Genomic DNA, 26,239 nt, shown 5'->3' with positions numbered 1-26,239 from the left:
TTATGCTGATGTGGTTTTATATACTTTTTATATAATCACAAATCAGAGTAGGTTTTGTTTAGCTTCTATAATGCATACATAGATAAGATTTAAACATTATTCAAAGTTTTTACTTTTATGACTGTTATCAAGTCACTTTTAGATTTTGGGGGACACATCTTTGATAGCAACAGATATGGGGATCCCAAATGAAGATACATAACATCACATTGGCAGCATATACAGTAAAGTTAAATCAGGTCTTGTATTATTTTCTTCATGGGGAGTTGTACCATTTGAAAAAGTTGATAAAGGCAAGAAAGGCCAAGGCAAGAGATTTACTTCCAGTTGGAATTCTCTGAAAATAGTTCTGGGAATGTGGAAACCTGTCGATCTTTCGAGTGCTGTGGATCTTTCTTTTGGAGCAGTCATTTTCAGCTCTTGGTTTTGAAGCAGCATTGACTGTTGAATGTCATTTGACAATGATTCCCATGCTGGGCCAGAGAGCGTCTAAATTATTTCAGAACCTCTCCTTGTTTTTTCCTGATGGATCAGAGTGATGGTTTTTAAAAGATTAGAGTATGAGATGTGATAGTCATTCATGGGTTGAATGTTTGTCTTGAATCGCCATTAGGACTGTGGTGTAGGTGCTATTGGCAGACCTTTAGGAGTTTCTTCAGTATCCTAACAAACATCCAGCATAAAAAAATTGCCATCCATATAATATAATCAAAATTAATAGATCATCATATAGAGCCATTCTAAGAAAGTCTGTTGCATACACAACAGTGAAAAACAGCAACAGTGGTCATGCTCCCTTCATTAGAAAATAGCAAATAATATGTGTAGAGGGCCTTGTGGTAGTTACCTTCCAAGTTCAGGCATATTGTATGACGGCATGGGAGTGAAGACTGAAAAAACTGTAGTACTTGCCTGTAATGCTTACCTTCTGAAGATATTTTGAATATAAACAGTTATCAACGCACCCAGTCTGAGGAAACTTATTTCCTTTTCTAAATATTTAGATGCAATAAATTACCAGTCTGTATCATACTTGGCTGTCTGACAAGGTCAGGTTTCACTTACTACAAAGTTCCAAGTCATTAGAATGTTTGCTAATATGGGGGCCACTAGCCTGGCCAGACACTGCCTTTCTTTCTACCTCCCTTTTCAAGCTACAGGACAACCACTGAAAGTACAAAACAGAGCAAACTAAGTAATATCTATGTCTAAGAAAATGGTGGGAGGATAAAATAGTAATCTGTTGGGCTTGCCTATCTTATAAAAACAAGAATTAAAGGTAAGTAACTTTCCTTCTCCTCTTTCTCCATTTCTACCTGCTGCAATAGATTCCCACTGCAATATGTACGTCCAAAACTGGGCACTTTGGAATGCACAGAGACAGGTTTTATCTTCTACAGGTTTATGAAAGGCTGTGAAATAGCTTCCAAATGAACTGGGAGGGATGCCATTTGCAACCCAGTGTGTGACAAATGAAAAAAGTAATAAAACTATTCTAATGTTGAACAAGTGAAGAGATTTGCTTGGACATATTCACAACAAACTGCGAACCTTTTGCCAGTTAAATTCATAGACTCTCCTGGTATGTTCTTTCTGAACAGCTAGAAGGACTTGAAATACCCTATTTAAAATGCCAGAATGATCCACCTTCCTCCTCTGAGGAGCAATGATCAGAGGTGAGGAGCCAGAGATGGGATCAAGAAGGTGTCCTGATTTTATATGGTCAATTCTGAGGAGATATGTGGCTTGGTGAGATTAACCACCATCATCTCCAACAGAAGTGGAAACTAGATTTGTCTGTGTTAATATTTGACAATGAGGTTACATTGAACATTTGTCTCTCTTGAGCTTGGCCAGGACTGCTGTCACAAGAAGTAATGTGGGACATCAATCTTTCTCCATGGGAAGATGAAAGCATCCAAGGGTTTTCCGGTCTTTGTTCTTTCTCTTGAGCAGAATACTGACATTTTTGTGATCAGAGGTGTAGTGAAGAGGCTTACTTCAGAGGTCTGCTTTCCTTGCAAAAGATTTGAGCCACCATAACCTGTTCCCGAATGAGTTTACTTTGAATTAGTGGAGTTCAGTGGAAACTATTGAAAAATAGTCTCCCTCATTACATCAGACCCCACTATACCCCCAAAAAGTCATCTGGAATATAGCCTTTGATCCTTTAGGAGGATTTCTACTGCCTGCAGCTCTAAGCAGCCAGGATCCCTGGAGCACTTTTTGGCTGAATGATGCTAACAGCACCTGTTGTGTTGATGAAATTAAAACTAAGAAAATGAGGATAGTCAATCATTCCCTCTCATCCCCAAAATTTTCAGCATGGACCAAGGATATGGAACTCTGTGAAGCTTCGATGGGTTGAAGACTCTGGAAACCCTGGGATGCAGGCATCATGTGAAACTTGTATTAAAGGCCTCTGGCCGCAGGCCTTGTCAGACACTCCATAGGGTGTTAAATAGCCTTGGGTGTTGTCTAGAATATGATTTAGAAATGTTGACAATCAGTCATTTTTTAAAAGAGAAGTAAAATAATGGTTTAATAAGGAAGTTTCCCAACCTTTTGTGTAACGTGGTTGTAGAGTCATCCACGTTGGCAGGGAAACCAGGAGGCCTACATTTTAGATTTCCTAGGGTTTAGGCAGATGGCTATTAAAATTTGGTGCTGTTGTTTGTTTTTTTTTCAATGGGCATAGTCTGCATTCCTATTTTGGAATTTTGTTTATTTGGAAACTTATATTGGCACGCATCGCTGAGCAACAGAGTGCTTTACATTTATAAAAATAATGAATTGTAAAATAGCCAAATGCTAGCATTTTAGCTTCAAGGCCAGTGATGCAACTGTCTGCTCCATTTGACCGAAGGGAGGGGTTTGAGGAGGAAACTAGGCTGGGACTTTCAAAGAAGCTTAAGAGAGTTAGGTGACTAGTTGCTGTTGACTTTCAGCAGAAGTTGAGTGTCTGACTCACTTAGGCTTCTTTGAAAATCCCAGAGCTGATCCCCAGTCCTCTTATTAAACTCAACCCGAAAGCTTTCAAGGGCCTGAACAGATAAGTCTTATACTGGTGGCCTAAAGTGTGGTAAAGTTTAGCACTGGTAGAGCACTGGAGAGAGCAGGTTCAAAAGGCCTGGGTCCTTCACTGAGAATTCCCTGCCATCAATGGAAAGACAGACATAGGAAGGGGAGTTTTCTTTGATCTCACAGCATTTACACTTTTATATCATTGCTAGCACCTTGAATTTCATGTATAGAGTACTGTTTGTGTTTAGAGGGCCTTGCCTCACTCTATTGTGCACTAGCTGAAGTTTCTGGGTATTTTGTAAATATAGGCCTTAATAATGTGTTTTTAAAATAATCCAGTCTGCAGGTTATAAAAGTGTGAATCACTGTGGCTAGGTCAGCATCACAAAGGAACTGTCAGTTTTCCAGGCTAAGCATACATGGAAATAAGGCACTGTTTGCGAAAGTTGTGACTTGAGGAGCAGCAGGGGCTTCAGTTGGAACTCCTAGATCAGGGGTAGGGAACCTATGGCATGTGTGCCAAAGGCGGCACGCGAGCTGATTTTCAATGGCACTCACACTGCCCGGGTCCTGGCCACCAGTCTGGGGGGCTCTGCATTTTAATTTAATTTTAAATTAAGCTTCTTAAACATTTTAAAAACCTTATTTACTTTTACATACAACAATAGTTTAGTTATATATTATAGACTTATAGAAAGAGACCTAAAAACGTTAACATGTATTATGGGCACGCGAAACCTTAAATCAGAGTGAATAAATGAAGACTCGGCACACCACTTCTGAAAGGTTGCCGACCCCTGTCCTAGATTGTGAAATGTACTGGCAAAGATTGGACATACACCTCCAAAAGAAGGTGTGTACCCCATTTCCCAAAGCCATTTCTTCCTATCTATCAGCATCCTTTCTAATTTTTCTGGATTAAGCATAAACCACTTTTCTCCTATCTACTTCCCTGTCTATCAGGTACTAGAAAAGAAACAGTTATACCTTGGTTTGACCCCCTAAAAATGTTGATCTCTGTGGCATAACGTATCTATGAAAGTACAGGCCAGAATGTCTCACTGCTGCCCCTAGCAGTTATACATACATATTGGAATCCTGCTTAATGCACAAGAAAAGAATAATAAATATTCATTGCCGCATTTTGGGATCTAAGAGGAGAAATAAACTTTGTAAGAAGAGCCTTTCCATCTCTGCCAGTAAGGCTCCATAGGCAAGTCAGAAGCCTTGTGGTTAATGCTATTGAATGACTGCTGGTAGAGCTTAAAAATCAGCATGGACACTATCTGTATCGTTGCTAGGAGGAAGTCAACAACCATGCACAAAAATATTGGATTTGTACTAAACTCATGTCTGAAATCTGGCTGGTAAGAGCAGGATATCATCCGTGAGATCAACATGTGACTGAGTTGCTACAACAACACTTTTTCAACAATCATTTGTTTAAAAATGATAGATTAGAAATTAGCACTAGCTGGTGAGGTTGTTAGCCTCTTAAAAAAAGCTTCTTAAGCAATGCCCTTACTATCACCATTTTAAGGATGGCTTACATTCTGTTTTCACAAAGTGAATTAACAGTCCTAGTCCCAAATGCCCCTATTGGTCTTCACCAGCTAAATGAATTGCAAGAGTTCTAGTTGCTATAGATACAGAAAATAGCCCAGAATAAGAAGTCTTGGTTCTGGTATTACTCTTGAGAAGAATTCAGTCCATTTGGGGGGGCGTAATCTAGGAGTCTAAATGGTTGGCTGGTTTATTACCTTGATTTCAGAATTTTATCCTGGGAGATGCATAGGTGGACATATTCAAATTAATCAGTTGTTGGGATGTTCCTTAGATAGATAGAGGGAAATGCAAATAACAGCCCTATCCTACCTTGACTCATTTTAGGCTCATGCTAAGTATTCAGGAAAGGGCCAGTCAAAACAGAGCCTGTAGCATTGTAGTGGGTTGGCAACTTTCATTGATTTGGAAATCTGACTGAAGGGCCACTCAATTTCTGTAACAGGAAACAAATCCTTTTAGTTCCTCTTGTCATCCCATTCCCTAACTTTAGGGGGTTGGAGGAGAGAGAGAGATCCAGGTTTTGTCAAAAAAAATTAGGAACTTTAATGTTTAAAAAACATTTGCAGTTCATCTTTAAGTGTTGCCACAAATGTGTGTTGGAACTGGGACTTGTCTTCATGTATGTGGTGAACACTAACATGTATTTGGTAATCAGTACTTCAACAAGGAATTATTTCCTGTACTGCTTATTATGTCTGTGACATTCTATTATAAATGTATGTACATGCATATAATGCTATTAAAATAAATATCTGACCAAAATAGGAATGACTTATTCAGAGTATTGACTTAGCTTGTGGTGCTCTAATAAATACCAATATTTAACAGATATCAATATTGTTGAAACATGGCTTGAGTCTTTGAGTTGCCTTTCTCTTTTAAGAGATGTGTGTAGCTACTGTATGAGATTAGATAATACTAAGAAAACACTGGAACTTGTACAGTTGGTTTTCATTAAAAAGACACCATTTATCTCCTACAGTTACTATACCATGGAATGGGAGATGCTGCAGTTATTTCCTGCTCTGAGTATAGGAAATCCTGCGGTGCCTTGCATACAATGGTTTTGGTAACTGTTCATCTGTATACATAACTATTGTATTTTCTGATCGCATGAAAGAATTAATTTGCTTGATGTTTAGTAATTGGATTAATCTGTTATTTATGTTTAATACTTAGAGTTTATTAAGTTAATTATGCACTTGATGAGCTCTGACTTCAGCAGCAGAGTTAATGTAGCATGATATGATTTACCAGTTTAAAAAGAACAGGAATTTAAATTAAAGTCCTGAATGTATATTTATAATGGGGCAACACTGAAACCGTATGAAAAATCAACCATTATTTTTGGTTATCTGTGTGTTTTGTTTTGAAATCGTAATACTGCATAAAGGGACCCAACAGCATAGCATTTAAATATTAAATTTTCTTGAGCTCAAATTTAGAGGGCCAAAAAGACCTGGGAAATAATTAAACTGGATATTTTACTTTCAACATTTTCTTCCAGCCCATTTGCTTACGTGGATCCCTTGCATTGTAACATGGCCTATTTGTACCTTGAACTACTCAAAGACTCCCTCAACGAGTATGCATATGCAGCAGAACTAGCTGGCTTGAACTATGACCTCCAAAATACCATCTATGGGATGTATGTAAGTACCCAAATCAAGGAAAATCTTAGAGCCTTTAATATACTTCCACTCATCAAGATTTTTATATTGATTTGATGGAAGCATTTTTATTTAAAAAATGGCTTTTTTTCCATTGATGGTCTATGATTTTATTTTTACTCCTTTTAAAATCTTGATAGCTAACCATACTTTCTCATAATTTGAATGTTAAGTTGAATCTTGTTTTAAGTGTTCAACAATATTTCCATTTATACTAAGCAAATTTACTCCTTTCTTTTACACTATTCATCAGATTAGCTAGCTGTAAGATTTGCTACTCCTCCAAAAAAGGGGGTGATTCTGCTCCTAATTCTGAGTTTCAATTTAGTTTCATTCTGTGTCAGATAGCTATTGAAAGACTTTCTGACAAAGAAAAAAAAATCTTCACGTTGCTGCTAAATAAGTGGTTCACTTCAACTTTCTTTTCTAAGAGATACTAATAATGAGGCTGCATATACATACTCTTCAGTCGTGTTTCTTCATCCATTGCTATGTCACTGCTTGAGGTATCAAAGCATTTCTTTTGTTTTTCTTTTTGTTAGTCGCTACATTTATGCTGATCCTCTCCATTGCAACATGACATACCTGTTTATCAGGTTATTGAAGGATGATTTAAAAGAGTATACATATGCAGCACGCCTCTCAGGTTTGATCTATGGCATTGCATCAGGAATGAATGCAATTCTTGTAAGTAAGAAAAAAAAACACAGGAAGAAGTGGCGACAGCTTGAGAGTTAAGTTGAGCTTGAGGAAAACATTGACTTCTGCATTTCTAAACAAGATGGTTAATGGTTTTTTCCTTGCATCTATCGCATGATGATTAAAAACCACAGTTTTTTAATCATTAGTGAACAGTTTGGTTAATTAGTGAATGTGTGCACGCTGCAACTGTGTGCGTTCTAATTCACATTTTTTAATTGCTTACACAGTAACCTTGAAAGCGTGATGGTGTGTTTATATATAAAATGGATTTATTCTGAACTTTCAAAATAAAAGCATTTTGTGTTGTGTGAATATTAACCCTCTAGATTTCCTGTATACTTAGTTCCTCTAATTCATCAGCAGTGAGTTATGAATCCATTTCTGCATGTTTGTATCAGACTAATACATTTTTGTGAATTTCCTTTGGAGTTGATTTTTGTCAACCATTTTAAAATCCACAACTATGGCAATTTTTAGCAATAAATATTGATCTTATGATGTATTGTCACTTCTTTAGGCTTTCCTAACATATTTCTGATAAGTTATCAAAACCTAGCTTGCAGTTGTGTTAAAGGCCTTTTATTAACAATCTTATGTAACACACCAACACCATCACATTCCTATAGAACACAGTGCTACTTCAAATACAAGCTTAGTGGACAGAGTGTGCTATATATTGCCTTTGAATTTTCTGTGCTCAAAGGCTTGTAACATCTTTTTCGTAGTGACTTTTTTAAACTCCACAAAATCCTGTTTCCAGTGGTTCCACGTAATTGGCTGAAAATGTATACGTATTTTTATTCTGAAAGCTTGCTGACATTTTCAAGTTCAGTGGTCAGAGTTAATTCTAAAAGAAATTATGCTCATTTATTATCAGATTTTTAGTTTTTTATTAGCAGTTAAATTAGTTCATATTTTGGAAGCTTATTTTAAAATTATGGGAAGATTCCAGTTTCATGCTGTAAAATGATAGTACTCTGAATTGGTATCTGGAACCCTTAGTCTATATATCAATATATATATACTTTTTTTTAAAGTGTAGAAGATCTGTGAGAGGTATTCTGCAATTCTGTAGTACATGCTGTACATTCAACATGCTTTTATAATGTTGATATCCTAAAGAAGGATGAATGTTATACTAAACCCAGAGTGTTGTGTGATAGACATACATTTCTATAGCACATGTTATTGTAGTATCTAAGTGCTCAAACTGTTTATGTTCAGCTCAAGTATATTATTTTATTATGACTATATATATCAACCTTTGTCACAAAATGCATTTTTGATATCTACTTCAAAATCATATGGTAGATTATTCAATATTTTAATAATAGTGAAGAAAAAACCCTTTCTACTATATATGATGAAATCTTCTTTCTGGAGCTTCCAATCATAACTATAATATTTTATTCCTTCCTTGGAAAGATTGTCATTGCATCCTGGAAGATTCATAGGAGGCACAAAGGAGAGAGAAGGGAATATAGAGGCAAAATCTACTGGACATTTTAGATGTCTGTATATTAAGGCAAGAAGTATGAAGAACAGGAAGAACTAGAAATATTAGTGAATAATCACAATCATGACATAATTAGCATCACAGAAACTTGATGGGATAATTCACATGACTGGAATATTAGTATAGAAGGGTACAGCTTGTTCATGAGGGACAGGCAGGGAGAAAGGAAGAAGTTATTGTCTTGTATATATCTTTGATATACACTAGCACTGAGATCGAGATAAAAGTGGGAGGTAGACCTGTTGAAAGTCTCTGAGTAAAGATAAAAGGGGTAAAAAATAAGGGTGATGTCATGGTAGGGGCCTACAATTGACCACTTAACCAGGAAGAAGAGGTGGACGAATTTTTTTTTAAAACAACTAACAAAATCATTCAAAGCACAGGACTTGATGGTGTTGGGGGACTTGAATTACTCAGACACCTGTTTGGGAAAATAATACAGCAGGGCACAGATTATCCAACAAGTTCTTGGAATTGCATTGGAGACAACTTTTTATTACAGAAGATAGAGAAAGCAACTGGGGAGAGGCTGTTTTAGATTGTATTTTGATAAATAGGGAGGAACTGGCTGATAATTTGAAGGTGAAAGGCAGTTGGATGAAAGTGATCATGAAATGATAGAGTTCATGGCAGGAGAGAAGAAAGGGCAATAAAAGCCAGTGGACTTCAAGAAGGCAGACTTTTGCAAACCCAGAGACTTGGTAGGTAAGATCCCATGGGAAGCAAGTCTAAGGGGCAAAAAGAGTTGGCAGTTTTTAAAAAGACATTGTTAAGGGCACAAGAGCAAACTATTCCAATGCGTAGGAAAGATAGGAAGTATGATAAGAGAGCACCCTGGCATAACCAGAAGATCTTCAATGACCTGAAACTCATAAAGAGTCATATCAAAAGTGGAAGATAGATCAAATTATGAAAGATGAGTATTAAAAAAATTAAAAGCCACCAGAAGCCTGTACGGACAAAATTAGAAAGGCCAAGTCATAAAACAAGATTAAACTAGCTATTGGACATAAAGGGTAACAAAAAACATTTTACAAATATATTAGAAGCAAGACAAAGAGCAAGGACAGGGTTGTCCCCTTACTTATTGATGGGGGGAGGCAATAAGAGAAAACACAGTGAAGGCTGAAGTGATAAATGCCATTTTTTTGGGGGCGGGGAGGCTGGTTTTTTTAAATTTTCACCAAAAGGTTAGCAGTGATTGGATGACAAACATTACGGTAGGCTCTGAGGCTAAAATAGGAAAGAAAAAAAAAGTTAAGAACCACTTAGACAATTGAGATGTCTTCAAGTTGGCAGGGTCTGGCTAAATACATCCTAGAATACTTAAGGAAATGGCCGAAGAGATCTCTGAGCCATTAGTGATTATCTTTCAGAATTTGCGGTGGATGGGAGAGATCGCAGAGGACTGGAAAAGGGCAAATATAGTATTTATCTATAAAAAGGAGATTAAGGACAACCCAGGGAATTATAGACCAGTCAGCTTAACTTCAGTACCCAGAAGGATAATGGAGCAAATAATCAGTTTGTAAGCACCTAGAAAATAATAAAGTGATAAGTAATAGTCAGCATGGATTTTTCAACATATCATATTAAACCAACCTAATATCCTTCTTTGACAGGGTAACAAGCCTTGTGGATAGGGGAGGAAGCAGTAGATGTGATATATCTTGACTTTAGTAAGGCTTTTGATACTGTTTCATATGACGTTGCAGCAAGAGAGATTTAGGTTAGACATTTGGAAAAACTGTCTCACCATAAGGTGGTTAAGAACTGGAACAAATTACCTAAGGTCATGTTTTTCAAAGTTTGGGTACTGGATCGTGGCATGTAAGGCACTGGGTCACTTTCCTTAGTACCTAAGGACCCTTGCAGCTGTGGTCAGCACTGCCAGCCAGGACATTAAAAATCTCGTCAGTGGTGCTGCCCAGCTAAAGCAGGCTAGTACCTACCTGTTCGGACACCGCGCTGTGCCCTGGAAGCAGCCAGCAGTGGGTCCGACTTCTAGGCAGGGTGGCCACGGGGCTCCATGTGCTGCCCCTGCCCCAAGCACCAGCTCCGCACTCTGCTGGGCAGGGTGGGTGGCAGTGCCTGCGGGTGAGAGACCCCTCCCACACCCTGAACCCCTCATTCCCAGCCCCACCCTGCAGCCCTCACCCCTGCACCCCAACCCTCGCCCCAGCCCTGAGCTCCTCCCACACCCCAAGTCCCTCATCCCAGCTCTGTTGGGTCACAGGCATCAACAATTTTTCTTCAACTGGGTCCCCAGAAAAAAGGTTTGAAAACCAGTGAGCTAGGGAGTTTGTGGAATCTCCATCCTTGGAGGTATTTAAGAATAAGTTAGAGAAATCTTATCAGGATGGTCTAGAACAGGGGTGGGCAAACTATGGCCCATGAGCTGGATCCGGCCTATCAGGGCTTTGGATCTGGCCTATAGGATTGCCATTCCCGTGGCGCCACGGGCCCAGCACCGCTGCTGGAAGTGGTTGGCAGGGCTGGCTCCAGGCATCAGTGAAGGAAACAGGTGCTTGGGGCGGCTTGTCTGGGTCTTTGGCGGCATTTCAGCAGCGGGTCCCTTGGTCCCTCTCAGAGTGAAGGACCCGCTGCTGAATTGCCGCCAAAGAATGAAGCGGCTTGGTAGAGCTGCTGCCGAAGTGCGGCTGTATTTATTAATTTATTTTGCTTCGCTGCTTGGGGCGGCAAAAATGCTGGAGCCAGCCCTGGCGGCTGGCACCACATCCTTGCGGCCCCTGGGGGAGGAGGGGGGCAGAGGGCTCCATGCGCTGTCCTCGCTTGCAGGGCCCGCCCCTCCCCCCTGCAGCTCTCATTGGCCAAGAACAGGAAACCACGGCCTATGGGAGCTTCGGGGGAGATACCCCCAGGTGAGGGCAGCGCATGGAGCCCACTGCCCCCCCTCCTCTGGGGGCTGCAGGGTCATGGGGCCAGCTACTTCCAGGAACAGTGTGGGGCCAGGACAGGCAGGGAGCCTGTCTTAGCCCTGCTGCGCGCTGCTGCCACCCCGGAGCCGCTCCTGGTAAGCGGCACCAGGCCGGAGCCTGTACCCTGAGCCCCCCGCCGCACCCTGTGCCCAAACCCCCTGCCCTGAGCCGCTGCCAACCCCCCTGCTGCGCCCCAACCCATTGCCCTTAGCCCCTTCCTGCACACAGCGCCCACCCCACACCCTAACCCTGGCTCAGTCCTACATTCATGCCCTGCATGCTATTTCCCCGCCCAGATATGGCACTTGGGCCAAAAAGTTTGCCCACCCCTGGTCTAGAAAATACTTAGTCCTGCCTCAGTGCAGGGGACTAGACTCGATGAGCCATCAAGGTCCCTTCCAGTCCTATATTTCTATGATTCTGTGATCATAATGTGTGTGTCCTCTTTTGATTCCTGCAAACAGGACTTAGATCTTGTATTTTCCTTTGTTTGTATCCTTTTCTCATCAGATAGATTCTTCATAGCATGAAATAATTATGTAGCCTTTCTTTGTATTTTATAGATACTCATTTGTAATTTAGGTGATTTAATACCATGTGCATATTACCCCCATATGCAGCCTTATCAAGACTTTGTATAGAGATACCCATATCTCATAACATTTGAAACTAACATTAGGGATTGGTCCTGCTTTGAGCAGGGGGTTGGACTAGATGACCTCCTGAGGTCCCTTCCAACCCTGATGTTCTATTATTCTAACACCCTGGGTTTTGTAAGCTAGCATCATACTGACTTTTATGACTGCAGGCGTCCACACTGATGTAGTCTCCTGATATTATTTACTTACTATCCCAGTAAAATATATTTATTTATGGGTCACGAGGGAAAATTAAATATAGAGTTGAAAATAGGTTTCTGGGGTAACGTTTGAGAAGACTTGAAGGCTAGTTTTTATTACTGTAACGAGAAGTCCATAGTGAAAAATGTTTTTGAGTACTTCAAACATACTTTACTGGCTAGAGCCCATACTAATAAACAGTTAATCTGTGCTCAGACACATTACTGCTTTATTAAGCTACAATGAATTTACATTTGTCCTTTGCATGTAAACCACCAAGACATACAGTATTGTCTTCATCAATATTATATCACCTTGTGAGTAAAATTGATTTTAAATGATTATAGTCAATACCTGTTTTTTTTCTAATTGGGATGTATGAGTTTAGGCCATTATAACACTTAAAATATTTTTTTTAGAAATTGCTCTTTGACTTTTCAAGTTTTTAAGGAACTTACACACTCTTTCCATAGCTTTCTGTGAAAGGTATAATGACAAACAGCATATCTTGTTAAAGAAGATCATTGAAAAAATGACCACCTTTGAGATTGATGAGAAAAGATTTGAAATTATCAAGGAAGCGGTAAGCTGTATGGAATTTTAATGTGATTGGGATAATTTAAAACAGAATACATTGACTATGAGTGAAATGTGAACATTTTCATGGAATTTGAGAGCTAAATCTGCCCAAAAGTATAGGGTGAAATCCTAGCCCACTAAAGTTGATGGGAGCTTTTCTATTGGCTTCAGTTTTGGGTGAACCTCTAGCCAAGTATTTAAATGACAGTTGTACAACTTCAAAAGTATTGGCCCTACAGTCTTTATTCAGACAAAATGTGTGGTGAACTTTTTCTAACTGCTGGATTGTGCCTTTCATTTATAAAAAGAGCAGAACAGTGGTTCTCAAACTTTTCCCATACTCCGATCCCATTTACAACAAAAAAAGATTTAGGATTTCAGTCTGATCTAGCCATAAAGAAACAGGATAGATAGGAGGGATGGTTGTGACCCCTCTACACCCCGGGGATCATAACCCATTTCATGGTGTGGGATATGCAGTACATGGATATGCAGAATTCTGGAAGTGAAAACTGGCACAAAATTCAGTGATCCATATTCATATACTGCATTTTACAAATGGTTTTTTAAAAACTTTTGAAATAGGTTACAACTGTTTTGTTACTTCTGTTAGTCCAATCTAGAAATGTAATTGTTACATCGGAGTGTCTACATAAGAAGAAAGCATTATAATATAAGAGGAACTTTTAATTTTAATATTCAAGTAGGTGAGCATCATATATAAGGAAGATTTAGTCTAATATCAGGGTCTGTATATCTGTGGCACGTTGAATTTCATTACTGTGGTAAACTGACATACATGACAGCATAAACAGACACAAATTAAATTTTAAAACTAAGGAAAACCCCAAAGAAATTTCTAAATATATCTACACGTTATCTATAATAAATACTTCTTGGGGATTTTCCTTTATATAAGATATTTTCTCATTTATGTCTCTAGAACTCAGGGGAGTTTTAGCTCAGAATTTATTTTCATTATTTTGCATATTTTGTGATTATGTACAATTTTTATTGTATGTATATCCATGTGGTAACAATATAAAGGAAAAAACCAAAAAATCAAAATTCTAACAAGGAAAAGTTACATTTTCTTCTCCACAAGCTCATCATGTTAAGAAAGGTTCAGCTCCTTTCTTCTTATGAAGCAGGTGAGAGAGGGAAGGCAGTCTCCACAACTTTTTCCTCTTTGTCCCAGAAACACAGAAGGAAAGACAGGATGCAAGGGATATGGTGCATCAGCCCTCCAAAGCAGGTTCCCAGTCCCCACTATCCCCTTGTATGGAGGTGAAGGGGCTGTGCTGCAGCAGACACTTGGAGGGCCTAATCTTGTTCCTCCTTTCTTAGAGGATGCCTTCCCATAAATCCAATTCCAGTTTTACACAGAACTGGACCCTTATGGAATGAATAGCTGCACTGGATACCTGGCACCTGCTAAGTGTGAACATCTTGAACCTTACCTTCCGATTTACTCCACCAGTCCCTGAGCTGCCATGGGGAAGGAAGAAAACCCACACAGCACTCCCTCTCATCTGCCAGATTGGCCATGGTGGGGTGTAATTCATCCCAGTCACAAATGAGGCAATTAGTACAATGCCATAACAGAGAAAAATATCCAATCCTAAACTAATCTTGGGTTAGGAGGGGGCTGAGCTGGGGGGAGTAGGGTTTATATACTCTCTCCCCATGTGCAGGGGGCCAGTGGCTTACCTAAGTCCTACTGACCTGCCTGCATGCATAGGTGATGCCTTCCACCCCTGGCCACCCTTTCCCAATTCCCCAAGTGGGAGGGGACTTAAAGGAGACACTCAAAGTGAGCTGTAGCTCACGAAAGCTCATGCTGAAATAAATTTGTTAGTCTCTAAGGTGCCATAAGTACACCTGTTCTCTTTTTTTCCTGTCAGTCCAGACAAAGCCCTCTCACCTTATGATCTCAGGGATTGCATTTCCCATGTGCCCACTGGCCTCTGAAAAACAGCTGGCTTTCCTCTTGTGAAATTGAGGGTGTGCTTACCTGTGGCTATATGGGGACCCAGTAGATCCCATGTTGCCAAGGACCGTTAGCTTGCTCTTTTCATTCTTTCTGTTTGAGGAGATGGCTGTGTTTATTTTGCCTGGATGCAAATGAGCAAAAGAAGAGTTGTCAACAGCCGGACTCACAAGGATAGATTCTTTTGTTGTTCCTCTTGTATGTAGCTGCCCGTCCTGTCTGACCGTGTGAGACTAGGGCACTGGACAATTAGTTATAGTTTGCAGCTCGTAATGAATTTGGTAATAGTTGCCACAGATATATAGGCCTTGACTAGAATGATTAAAATATTGGTTCGGAGTTATGTGTCATAATGAATTAATGGAAAAATGCAGTCTGAGAATAAATGTGTTGTCAAAACTGAAACTAGCTTAGTTCCTAGCTTCATCATGTAGCAAAGCTGCATCATTGTGAGCATAGTTCAATCCAATTACCGTATTATGCTACTCAAGAAAGCCAAGTGTAGAAACAGTTGCTGGCATCTGGAATGTGGGGTTTGGGTTGTATACAAAGCCAAGTAATTCAGGGTGATGTTGCTGTTATATTCAGAAGTTAAGTTTTGTAATTATTGAATGTCCTATTTCAACCTTGTTAGTACATGCGATCACTTAACAACTTTCGAGCTGAACAGCCTCACCAGCATGCTATGTATTACCTCCGACTGTTGATGACAGAAGTTGCTTGGACAAAGATGAGTTAAAAGAAGCTCTGGATGGTGAGTTTCCTGCCAATTTTTAACAGTTTGTTTTACCGAATTCACTATTTTGGCCTGTTTTGACTTTTGTCGTGTTTAGAATCCTGAAGCTTTGTATTGTTTCAGTAGAGCTAGAGTTTCCGTTTTTGAATGGGGACATAGTCTGTTGTCCTCACAAGTAATTACTTAATCAACATTAAATGGAGCTACATATTTTGAACTCTGAACCATATTTTGCAATATTTGTACAGCAGTTGCCTCATAGTATTTTTAAAGTTTGAGAAAAAACTATTAATTCTTTTTAGTTATTAGATTTTAGTTTGGGAATTAAGATTTTTTTTTAAATTATGTATTAACTTTTTTGATGACTGCTGTCTCAAAAATATCTGGAAAAAAGCCTGCAAACTTCTACAAATAGTCCTTAATGAAGAACAGATCCCTCACTATATTCACTGGGAGGGTAATTTAAAATATAAAAGTTACCAACAACTTCAAAATAATCTGAGGATGTATCTATAATTTTAGCAAAGGCTAGTGAACTTTACATGTAGTACCCCACTCTGGCCTGACATGAGAAGGGGCTGCTGTTGGAGCAGCCTCCAGAAGAAGATGGTGAATATCTCCTTGGATCACCCCCAACAGATCTTCCAAAGATGTAAATTATGGCCAAATCTAGCTTGCCTTTCTCATGCAAGTTTTGACTTTGTTAGGACTGCTCATATTAGTGAAGGTGGCAGGATTTGGCCCTATATTTCTATCTTTTTGTAGCTGCTTCCCATGTTCTAATTTTCAGATATCTTATCACCCTATGAAACCAGCCTTACCAATACTGCTTTCAGCTGAATGCCATCATGAGCAAAGACGTGAACTTGCCATTTCCCTCACCCTGTTATCCCTTGGTGAGGTATTTATAATGAGGTGAGTGTGCACATCTTGTACACTTGCTACTGAGGCAGGCTTAAAATATATTGAGCACTGTATACCGTTCAATTATTGCAAGGAATAAGCTTTTACCAGAAAAAATATCAGCACAACAAATTTAAAAACAAATTGTATAAATCCTTCCCAACAGGAACCCTTGGGAATACCTCTGTGGTTGTACAGTGCACACATGAGGCCCTGATTCTGATTGAGACTTCTGGGTAGTGCTGCAGGATAGTTATTTAATCATTCTTGGTTGATGTATTCGACTCTAAAAGATGCCAATGAAATATCGTTTTAGAGGGAAAGAAAAATCCAATATGGTCAGACTGACTATACTGTATATTGTTGCATCCCACTATTTAAGGCTCTGATCCTGAAAGCTGCTCCATGCAAGCAGTCCTCTGTACATGCTCTAGGGGGTTTTAGGGTTGCCACTTTTGGTTGGACTTACTCCTGCAGGTTTTCATCACATGACATAATCTTTAATTAAAGATTACTCTTTAATTCTTGGAGACGCCAGGCCAATTCTGAAGGGTTGGCAACCCTAGGCTTTATACTAGTGCATGGCCTGACTGTACAGTGTAGCTTTGGGACTAGACCCTAAATGTTGTTTTGTTCTGTTGTGTCTGTACAATGTTAAGTAAGGTGACTCTCAATGGGCCCTACTGAAGTCAGTGGCAAAACTAGCATTAATTTCAGCGAGAGCAGGGTCAGCCCAATAAATGGACACTCCCTTCCTCTTCCTAGGAATTGCAGATTCCTTTTTTATATTGACTAACTTCTGTCCCTTAATGTAATCCATTTAAAGTTAATACCGAGTGTACTTAACATGGGAATTTAACACTGAATTGCTGTTCAAAGAGGTTAAAGTCTAACTGTTTTGCAAAATTAGAGATCTGCTTGAGGACAATGATTTTTTTTGGTTTGATTTTTACTACCATCATCCTCATCACAGTACTAGACGACCCCAGCCCTATGTACGCTGACAAATGTTTCCTAAGGTCAGAATTAAGAAACTATTAACAAACAATAAGAGACCCCTTGCCTTTTCCAGTAGACAAAGGGAACTATAGATATGACTAACAAGTGAGAGCAACTAATAACTGATTTGGGGTGAGGAAAGAAGTGGAAATGGTGGTGGGAGGGGCATTTGTTGGGGTTGAAGGAAGAGGAAAAAATTATTAAGTATTGAGGATATTTTAGGATAAAAATATCTACCTATCTTAGGTACTTATATGCCATATTACAATAGTAACTGAGAGCCTCACAGTCTTTATCCTTAGAAAACACCCCTTTGAGATAGGGAAGTGCTATTATCTCATTTTACAGATAAGAAAATGAGGCACAGAGAGAATAAGAGACTTCCTAGTCACACAGGGAATCTGTGACAGAGCCAGTGAATGGACCCCAGGTCTCCTGACTCCAAAATCAGTGCTCATACCAGGGGACTATCTCTTAGTCCTGCTGATTCTGCCTATTGATTCTAATATGTAAATTGTATTTTGCTTTACGGACAAGAGTAATGCTGATTGTAAAAGTGTTTAAAATATGAAAATTGTGTGTGTGTGGTGTACATACATACATACATATATATATTATAAAGAATCCAAAACATTCTTAATTTATATGATTGCTAATTACTAAAAACTGAAATTTGAGTTCAGAAATTGTTTTAGTCTAGATAGTAATGTACTGTAACTTCCAGAAGAAATTGTAAGCCACATGTTCTTTATGTAGTTAATAGCTACAGCTTATCTCTCAGCCCCACCTAAATGAAGTAAATATTTCTCTGGAGAGGTGAAAGTGTGTTCAGCATGATTGGAGAGCAGGATGGTTGTTGTTTTTTCTTAGTGGAATGTGGTTCGATGCTAAGTGAATTCTAAGCAAAGCAAACTGTGCAATGAGTGCTGATATTTAAACCTGGAAACTTTCCAACAATGAATTTTTAAGGAAAAATCCATTGCTTTTGACTACTATGATTTTCCCTTTTCTCCAGGAAATGGATCATATCTGCTGAAGATGAGGTCAATTCCCTGTAATGTAAAAAATCATGTGATTGATTTAACTGTCTGTTTATCTATTCTAGATGTCACTCTTCCCCGCCTCAAGACCTTTATATCTCAGCTGTTGTCACGGTTACACATCGAGGCTCTTCTCCATGGCATATAACAAAACAGGTCTGATATTTTCTTTAATAGAAATAGTTGTATTAAAAACAGGATTTAAAAGCAGGTTTATTTAATTGTCCCAAATTTTAAAACAATTTTTGCCAAATATGATTTCATAGTCTTCACTTAATTTTTTCGCTGTTTACAGCCAGTATATCATGATGACGCTTTTTCTGCTGCCTGTCAGGCTCAATGTCCCTTTGAATATTGGTATTTTAGATTTACTGTAATAGCAAACAGTTTATGATCTAAATATTTTAAAGTCTGCATTGCATGTATTACAATAAGTAATTAGACTGCAAAAGTAACTGTGTGCTACAGCTCCTGGTTGCCATTACTAGCTTCAAACATATGACTCAGCTGACTAGCAAAGGTTAAAAAATCAGAATCCTTCAAAGTGAAGCATTAAGTACAAGGCTGAGGTGGGTGGTCCATAAATCAGACTTCTAGTTCCTTTTCCTTGTGAAGTAAAAAGGCACTGTTAGTAAGAGGCAGTCTCTAAGATGCCACAAATACTCCTGTTCTTTTGCGGATACAGACTAACACGGCTGCTACTCTGAAGACTAATTTAATGTGTCCTTCATTAAAACTGTAATGAATTGCACTTCTGTCATGATACTATTGGGAATGCTGGTATATCAGCCCCATGGGAATAGATGTAGCCATGTTAACATTTTAACTCTCTCACAAAGGAATTGTCACATGCAGTATTTGTAAATGCACCTCAGATCTTTGGATAAATGTGATACAGACTGCTTCTATACTAGTTTAGTGAAAGTACACTAGCACGAGACTATCTGATCTTAAAACCACTGCAGGTCAGTGGAGAGGGAAGTGGCCAGCAGCAGTGAGGGAAAGAGCCAGAAGGATAGGATATAGAAAAGTTGAGCTTTAAATAAGAACTCCAGGAAAGTTGTTTTTTATTTTTTTACATTTTTATATGGAATGTAAACTAAAGAATAATCCCATCTTCCTCCTAACCCCCCTCTACATGTGGACAAGATGTGACTAAATTCCTCTATAAAGCACCACAGAATTACTCAGGACTGAGCCTTGTATTGTGCTGATATGTATTATGTGACCCAATCATGAGAAAAGATGTTTTCTGTAAGCAGGGTCGTGTGGGTGGCTTTTGGAGGGATAAAAATATACATCACTGCATATGGTGCATCTATGTATTTGGAGACCATGGTCATCAGAAATGAACTGCAAGCTTCTTTGAGCTCCTTGCAATCTACCGGTCTGCTTAGATTTCTATTTTGAACGTTTGTATTTTGCCACAATATGGTGTTGTGTTGATTTTCTGCTTAATAGTAGGCTAATGGTGCTCACAGTGACACCAACGTGTTATAAATATCTGTGGTAATTTGTTGTTTTCTAGAGGTAGAATACATATTTTGGCTTTGCCTTGAAAGTTTCCTATTTTTTCCCTCCATCCTTTTTTCCCTTTTCTTTTCCTTCATAAATTTAGAGATCTTTGCAGGTTTTCTGCAAGAAATCATTTTTGTGTTATGAGTTTACATGGCGAACAGAGTAAGAGGTTTGGGTTTCTGCATAGAATTTTGAAACAGATTTATAAGAAGTTTCTATATTTTCTAACATATAAGCCATGGCACTTATCAATCAAGCCGTTTGAAGTTACACATCTCAGATTTTAAAAAATGTTGGCATACATATTGTTCGCACATACCCCATCCCCCACCCCACCATATCATCACAGTCAAGTTTTAAAGACTTTTTTTTAATTAGTGTAGTTTTCAATGTAATTTACTGAAATCCTTGCTTTTTTTTAAAAGATCAACTTTTCATAAAACCACCTGAACTTCAAATATCCTATGTATTTGATGCTGTTTAAGTTGAAACTGTAGATTTACTGAAATGTCTATAACTTTAGTACTGCTTAGGGAATAAACACTCTATTGTGTATGTATAAAAAGCCTAACTATATTTGAAATTAAAGGAAAATCTAAATTTATCATTTTGAAAATAACTATTTTAAGAACTCGTATTCAATTAAAATATTAACATCCAAATTTAATAACTGAAGCACAGCAATGTAGTCTACATCTGTGGGTATATTCACATATTGGAGCATCTGGGTAAAATTTTCAAAAGTGCCAAGTGACTTAAGATTCTAAGGTTCTTTTTCAATACTCACTTAGGAGTCTAGTAGGGGTATGTCCATATACCCGCTGGATTGGCGGGTAGCAATTTAACTATCGGGGATCGATTTATCGCGTCTCATCTAGACATGATAAATTGATCCCCGAATGCACTCCCGTCAACTCCGGAACTCCACCAGGGCGAAAGCGGAAGCGGAGTCAACGGGGGAGCCGCGGCCGTGAGGACGGGAGGTAAGTCAAAATAAGATATGTTGATTCAGCTATGCTATTCCCGTAGCTGAAGTTGCATATCTTACATCAACACCCCCCACCAGTGTAGACCAGGGTCTCACGAAAAGTCGATTAGGCACTTTTATAAATTTTACTCTGTCTTTAGAGCTTTGACCAATGTTGCATCCAAACTACGTTACTTCAGCATTTCCTGCCATGTTAATTGCCATGTATTGATTTTGTATGTTGTATACTCAGTGTATTAAAAAAAATATGATAAGGTTTCTGAAAGAACAAATGAAGTTTATAGTTTTCAATTAAAAATGGTAACAGCTGGTCTGCTATTGTGTCACATACCTGTACATACAAGGTCTTCTCTCTCTCTCTCTTGTTTTTTTTTGTTTGTTTGTTTGTTTTTTTGGGGTTTTTTTGGACTTCTTAGTTGTGTGTGCTCTGTTTGTGGGCACAAAGGCACGAACTCAGCAAGGTCTTTAAGCATGTGAGTCATCCCATTCCTATACAGCAAACTACATGCTTTAAATTCCATTGCCTTCAGTGGCACTGAAGCTTGTGCTTAAGTACTTTGACAAATAGGGGCAGAATTACTCACATGTTTAAATGATTTGTTGAATTGGAGTCTAAAAACTGCTTCCTGCAGCATCTCTGTATGCCAACGTAACCTGCCAGACTAGGAGAAGAAAATTTTAGTTGACTTTTCCCAGGGAAAAGAAAATATGGTGGTCCTAATTTTTTTTTACTCAAGATGCTCTAGTTTACTTGAACTTGTGTTCTCTCTCCCTAAAGGAAATATTTAGGTTCTTCTTCGAGTGCTTGCTCATATCCATTCCAGTTAGGTGTGTGCTCGCCACGTGCACGTTCATCAGAAAATTTGTATCATAGCAACACTCGGTGGGTCTGCTGGGCTCCCCCTGGAGTGGCGCCGCTATGGCGCCGTATATATACCCCTGCCGACCCAGCCACCCTTCAGTTCCTTCTTACCGCCCGTGTCGGTCGTTGGAACAATGGAGTGCGGCTTGGTGACGGCCACTTCCCTAGCTACTCGTAGTTCTCATATATATAGTTATATAGTTATAATCCTTTTACACACACACACACACACACATATATAGTTATACGTTTTTTCTTTACTAGCATAGTTAGTTTAGTAATAGTTAGCGGGGTTCGGGGAGTAGTCCCTTCCCCGCACCTGGTGCTGGAGCCCATGCCTGGCTCACCAGGTTTTAAACCCGTGCTCGGCCTGCCACAAGCCGATGCCGACAGGAGGTCCACACGACTCCTGTTTGAGGTGCCTCGGGGAATCGCACTTCACAGCTAAGTGCCCCATTTGCAAGGCTTTTAAACCGAGAACAAAATGGAGCGGGAATTTCACTTACCCCTCCACCTTCGGCACCGAGCGCTGGTCAATCGGCGGGCAGAAGCACCTCCCCAGCACTAGACCCCGCCGGCACTGCCAAGGCCTCTCGGCACTGGCCGTCGCTGGCACCGAAGTCGACTCGGCATCGCTCCCTCTCTCTGAGGTCGAGAGAGCCCATGACTCCTCCTGCCAGTGCCTGACAGCTCCCCGGCACACTCCGTGGTTGAGCTCCCTGCTCCTGCTGCTTCCGTGCCAACTGCAGTGCAGCCAGACAGCTCGTCTAAGTCGGATCGTCCGACACCGGAAGAGGCACCGATGACTTCGGCACCGTCGATCCTGGTCCCACAAGGGCCGTCGAATCCAGTGCCTGACTGCTCCCCGGCATATGCCGTGGTTGAGCTTCCTGCTCCTGCTGCTTCCGTGCCAACTGTACTGCAGCCAGAGAGCTCGTCTAAGACGGATCGCCCAGCACCGACACCTGCTGAGGCACCGACGATGTCGGCACCATCGATCCTGGTCCCACAAGGGCCGTCGAATCCAGTGCCTGACTGCTCCCCGGCACATGCCGTGGTTGAACTCCCTGCTCCTGCTGCTTCCGTGCCACCTGCACCACAGCCAGAGAGCCTAAGTCGGATCACCCGGCACTGACGACGTCGGCACCGTCGATCCCGGTCCCACGAGGGCCATCGAATCCGGTGCCTGACAGCTCCCCGGTATGCGCTCTGGTTGAGCTTACTGTTCCCTCCACGCCAGGGACATTCCCAGCGGCGAGGGATCTCATTGCCATGACAGAGTAGATGCTGCCTGAACCCCAGGCACCGCCGGTGTGGGTAATACAGTCTCTTGGCAAGCCTCCCTTGAATCAACTATCCTCTGTCAGCACAGCAGAGCAGCTCTGTTCATGATCACGGTCCCGCAGACGCTCCAGGTCCCGTCGGCACTCCCGCTCCCGACGCCACTTGCAGTCCCAGTGCTGTTGTCCTCCTCGGTACCGGTTGCACTTGCCGCACCGGTCGGTGTCCCGTTCGCCGACCCGCTACTGTTGGCACCGTTCCAGCTCCTGGTACCGCTACAGACACTGTGACTCCCATAGCCGCTCCCGACATCGAGCCTCGAGATCTCGGTCAACCTCCCAACACCGCTCTGGTTGCAGGTCCAGATCTTGTTCCAGGTACTGGTACGCCTCCCGGTACCGGTCCCCGGTGCCGAGTTGGGCAAGGTCCGGTAGAGTCAGAGACTCTGACCATGATTTTTCAGCCTCCTAAGGAGGGTAGCACTCTATATGGACCTCCAGGTGGAGGAGGTCCTGGAGGTAGGAGACCCGGTAGTGGACATTCTATCGGCGGTTGCCCCACTAGAGGGGCCCTACCAGTTTATTCGGACCATCCAGGCGAATGCCGATACTCTATGGGGGGACGACTACTTGTATGTCCGTCCTCCTCCCTGCTCACTAGTCATTCAGTCCGTTAAGGAAAGGGAACGGCATGGCCAACAGGCGCCAGCCCCAAAATCAAAGGAGGCTACGCGGATGACCCTACTCAGCCGCACGGTGTACTCTGCAGGGTCCTTATAGCTCTGCGTGGCAAATCAACAAGCCTTGCTTAGCCCATATCATTATAACACCTGGGTGACGGTGGATAAGTTTATGGAGCTTCTCCCTCAAGACTCCCGCCAAGTGTTCACTGCCCTCTTGGAGGAAGGAAAAAAGGTGGTCAGAGCTTCCCTCCAGGCCTTGTTGGATGCAGCAGACTCAGCAGCCAGGGCTCCGACATCGGGTGTTACCATGAGGAGCATCTCATGGCTTCAGGTTTCAAACCTCCGGCCAGAGCGGCAGTATACCATTCACAACTTACCATTTGATTGTAAAGGCCTCTTTGCGGCGAAGACAACCCCAGGCTGCAAAGCCTGAAGAACAGCAAGGTCCTAATGCGCTCTCTCAGCGTGCATACGCCGATGACCTAACGCAGACCTTTCCGTCCCCAGCCACACCGCTGTATTCTGTGCTTAGCCACAGACAGGACTTTGGCAGACGGTGCGGCCGAGACGGTCGCAGACGACCGTCAGGACCCCTAGAGGGCCAAGATCGAGGTCCCCCGCAATCACCACCGAGACCAAAGACGAACTTTCAAAGGTGCGCCCGAGAGCGGCGTACCAGTTACAGGCGGGATCCCACTCCTACTTCCTCTTGGCATGGTCCCAGTTAACTTCAGATCACTGGCTCCTATACATGGCAGAGTATGGGTACCACCTTTAATTTGTTCCAGCCCTGTCCCTCTTCAGGGACCCCTCTCAAGAGCAATTCCTCTTACAAGAGGTGCAGACGCCGATGGACGAAAGGGGCAAGGGGTTTTATTCCCATTATTCCCTAATCCCCAACTCATACGGAGGTCTCAGACCTATCCTAGACCTGCGAGGACTCAACCAGTTTATGATAGGTTGAAGTTCCCCATGATATCCTTGGGAACCATTATCCCATCCTTGGATCCTGGAGACTGGCATGCCACCCTTGATATGAAGGACGCGTACTTTCACATCGCCATCTTCCCTCCGCACAGGAGATACCTCCGCTTCTAGCCAACCGTCAGTACTTCCAGTTTACGGTCCTTTCTACAGCCCCACGGGTATTAACTAAGTGTATGGCCGTAGTCGCCACCCACCTCTGCCGACGTCGGATATGCATTTTCCGTATCTGGACGATTGGCTTATCCAAGGAGACTCCGAGACACAAGTCACTCAGCATGTGGGCATCGTCATGGACCTATTCACACGTCTAGTCCTGATGATCACCATAGAAACATCCATTCTGGTTCCCACGCAGAGGTTAGACTTCCTAGGAGCTATCCTGGACTCCGACCTAGCCGGAGCCTGCTTACCACAGCCGCGGTTTCAGGCGATGGCAACAATCATCCGAGGTCTGCAGACTTTCCCAATGACCTCGGCTTACACTTGTCTTGCTCTCCTGGGTCCCATGGCTGCCTGCAAGTTTGTAACCAAACACGCCAAGCTCCGCCTCTGTCCTTTCCAAGTTTGGCTCAAATCGGCGTACCGCCCGGACAGGGACCCAATGGTCACGATAGTCACCATTCCCTCGAGCACCCTAGGCTCCCTAGAATGGTGGCTAACTCCCTCCCTGGTGTGGGCAGGGATGCCGTTCCATCCGCCCCAGCCCTCACTGTCCCTGACGACAGACGCTTCATCTCTCGGCTTGGGTGCTCACCTCAGTCACCTTCGAGTTTAAGGCCTTTGGTCTTCTCAGGAGCTGGCGTTCCACATCAATGTCCAAAGATGAGAGCAGTCCGCCTGATGTGCCAGGGATTCCAGTAGCAGCTGCGAGGCCGTGGTGTCTCAGTGTTTACAGCCAACACAACGGCCATGTGCTACATAAACAACCAGGGAGGGACATGGTCCTCCTCCTTTTGTCAGGAGGCCATCCATCTCTGAGACTTTTGCATAGCCCACTCGATAAGTCTGGTAGCATCCTTTCTCCCAGGCGTTGGGAACTCCTTGGCGCTTCGGCTCAGCAGGTCTTTCCTGTCTCACGAGTGGTCGCTCTGCCCTGATGTGATGCATTCTGTTGCCAGAAGTGGGGATTTTTCCCCACATAGACCTGTTCGCTTACCGCAAGAACAGGAAATGTCCGAGGTTCTGCTCCTTCCAAGGTCTCTCCCCGGGATCGATCTCAGACGCTTTCCTCATGCCGTGGCAGGACCAACTCCCTTATGTCTTCCCACCATTCACCCTGGCTCATTGGGTCCTGCTCAAACTTTGCAGGGGCAGGGTGCGCATCATCATGATGACTCCAACGTGGTCCAGGCAGCACTGATACACCACGTTGCTCGACCTGTCAATAGCCAACCCAATTACCCTGCCACTCCACCCAG

General features: G+C 41.8%; 1 protein-coding gene across 1 annotated transcript in view; it reads left to right on the top strand.

Moving 5' to 3' along the window:
• Positions 1-26,239, top strand: part of LOC115654547 (insulin-degrading enzyme-like) — a 220,590-nt gene that overhangs the window by 174,136 nt on the left and 20,215 nt on the right. The window contains 6 exon segments of the mRNA XM_030568931.1: positions 6,098-6,246; positions 12,730-12,839; positions 15,460-15,547; positions 15,550-15,579; positions 18,569-18,643; positions 18,646-18,659. Of these exon segments, the coding sequence (XP_030424791.1) occupies positions 6,098-6,246; positions 12,730-12,839; positions 15,460-15,547; positions 15,550-15,579; positions 18,569-18,643; positions 18,646-18,659 (466 nt within the window).

Source organism: Gopherus evgoodei, chromosome 7 (genome assembly GCF_007399415.2).
Source record: "Gopherus evgoodei ecotype Sinaloan lineage chromosome 7, rGopEvg1_v1.p, whole genome shotgun sequence".
Lineage (NCBI taxonomy): Eukaryota > Metazoa > Chordata > Testudines > Testudinidae > Gopherus > Gopherus evgoodei.
This window is presented reverse-complemented; position numbering and strand designations above follow the sequence as displayed.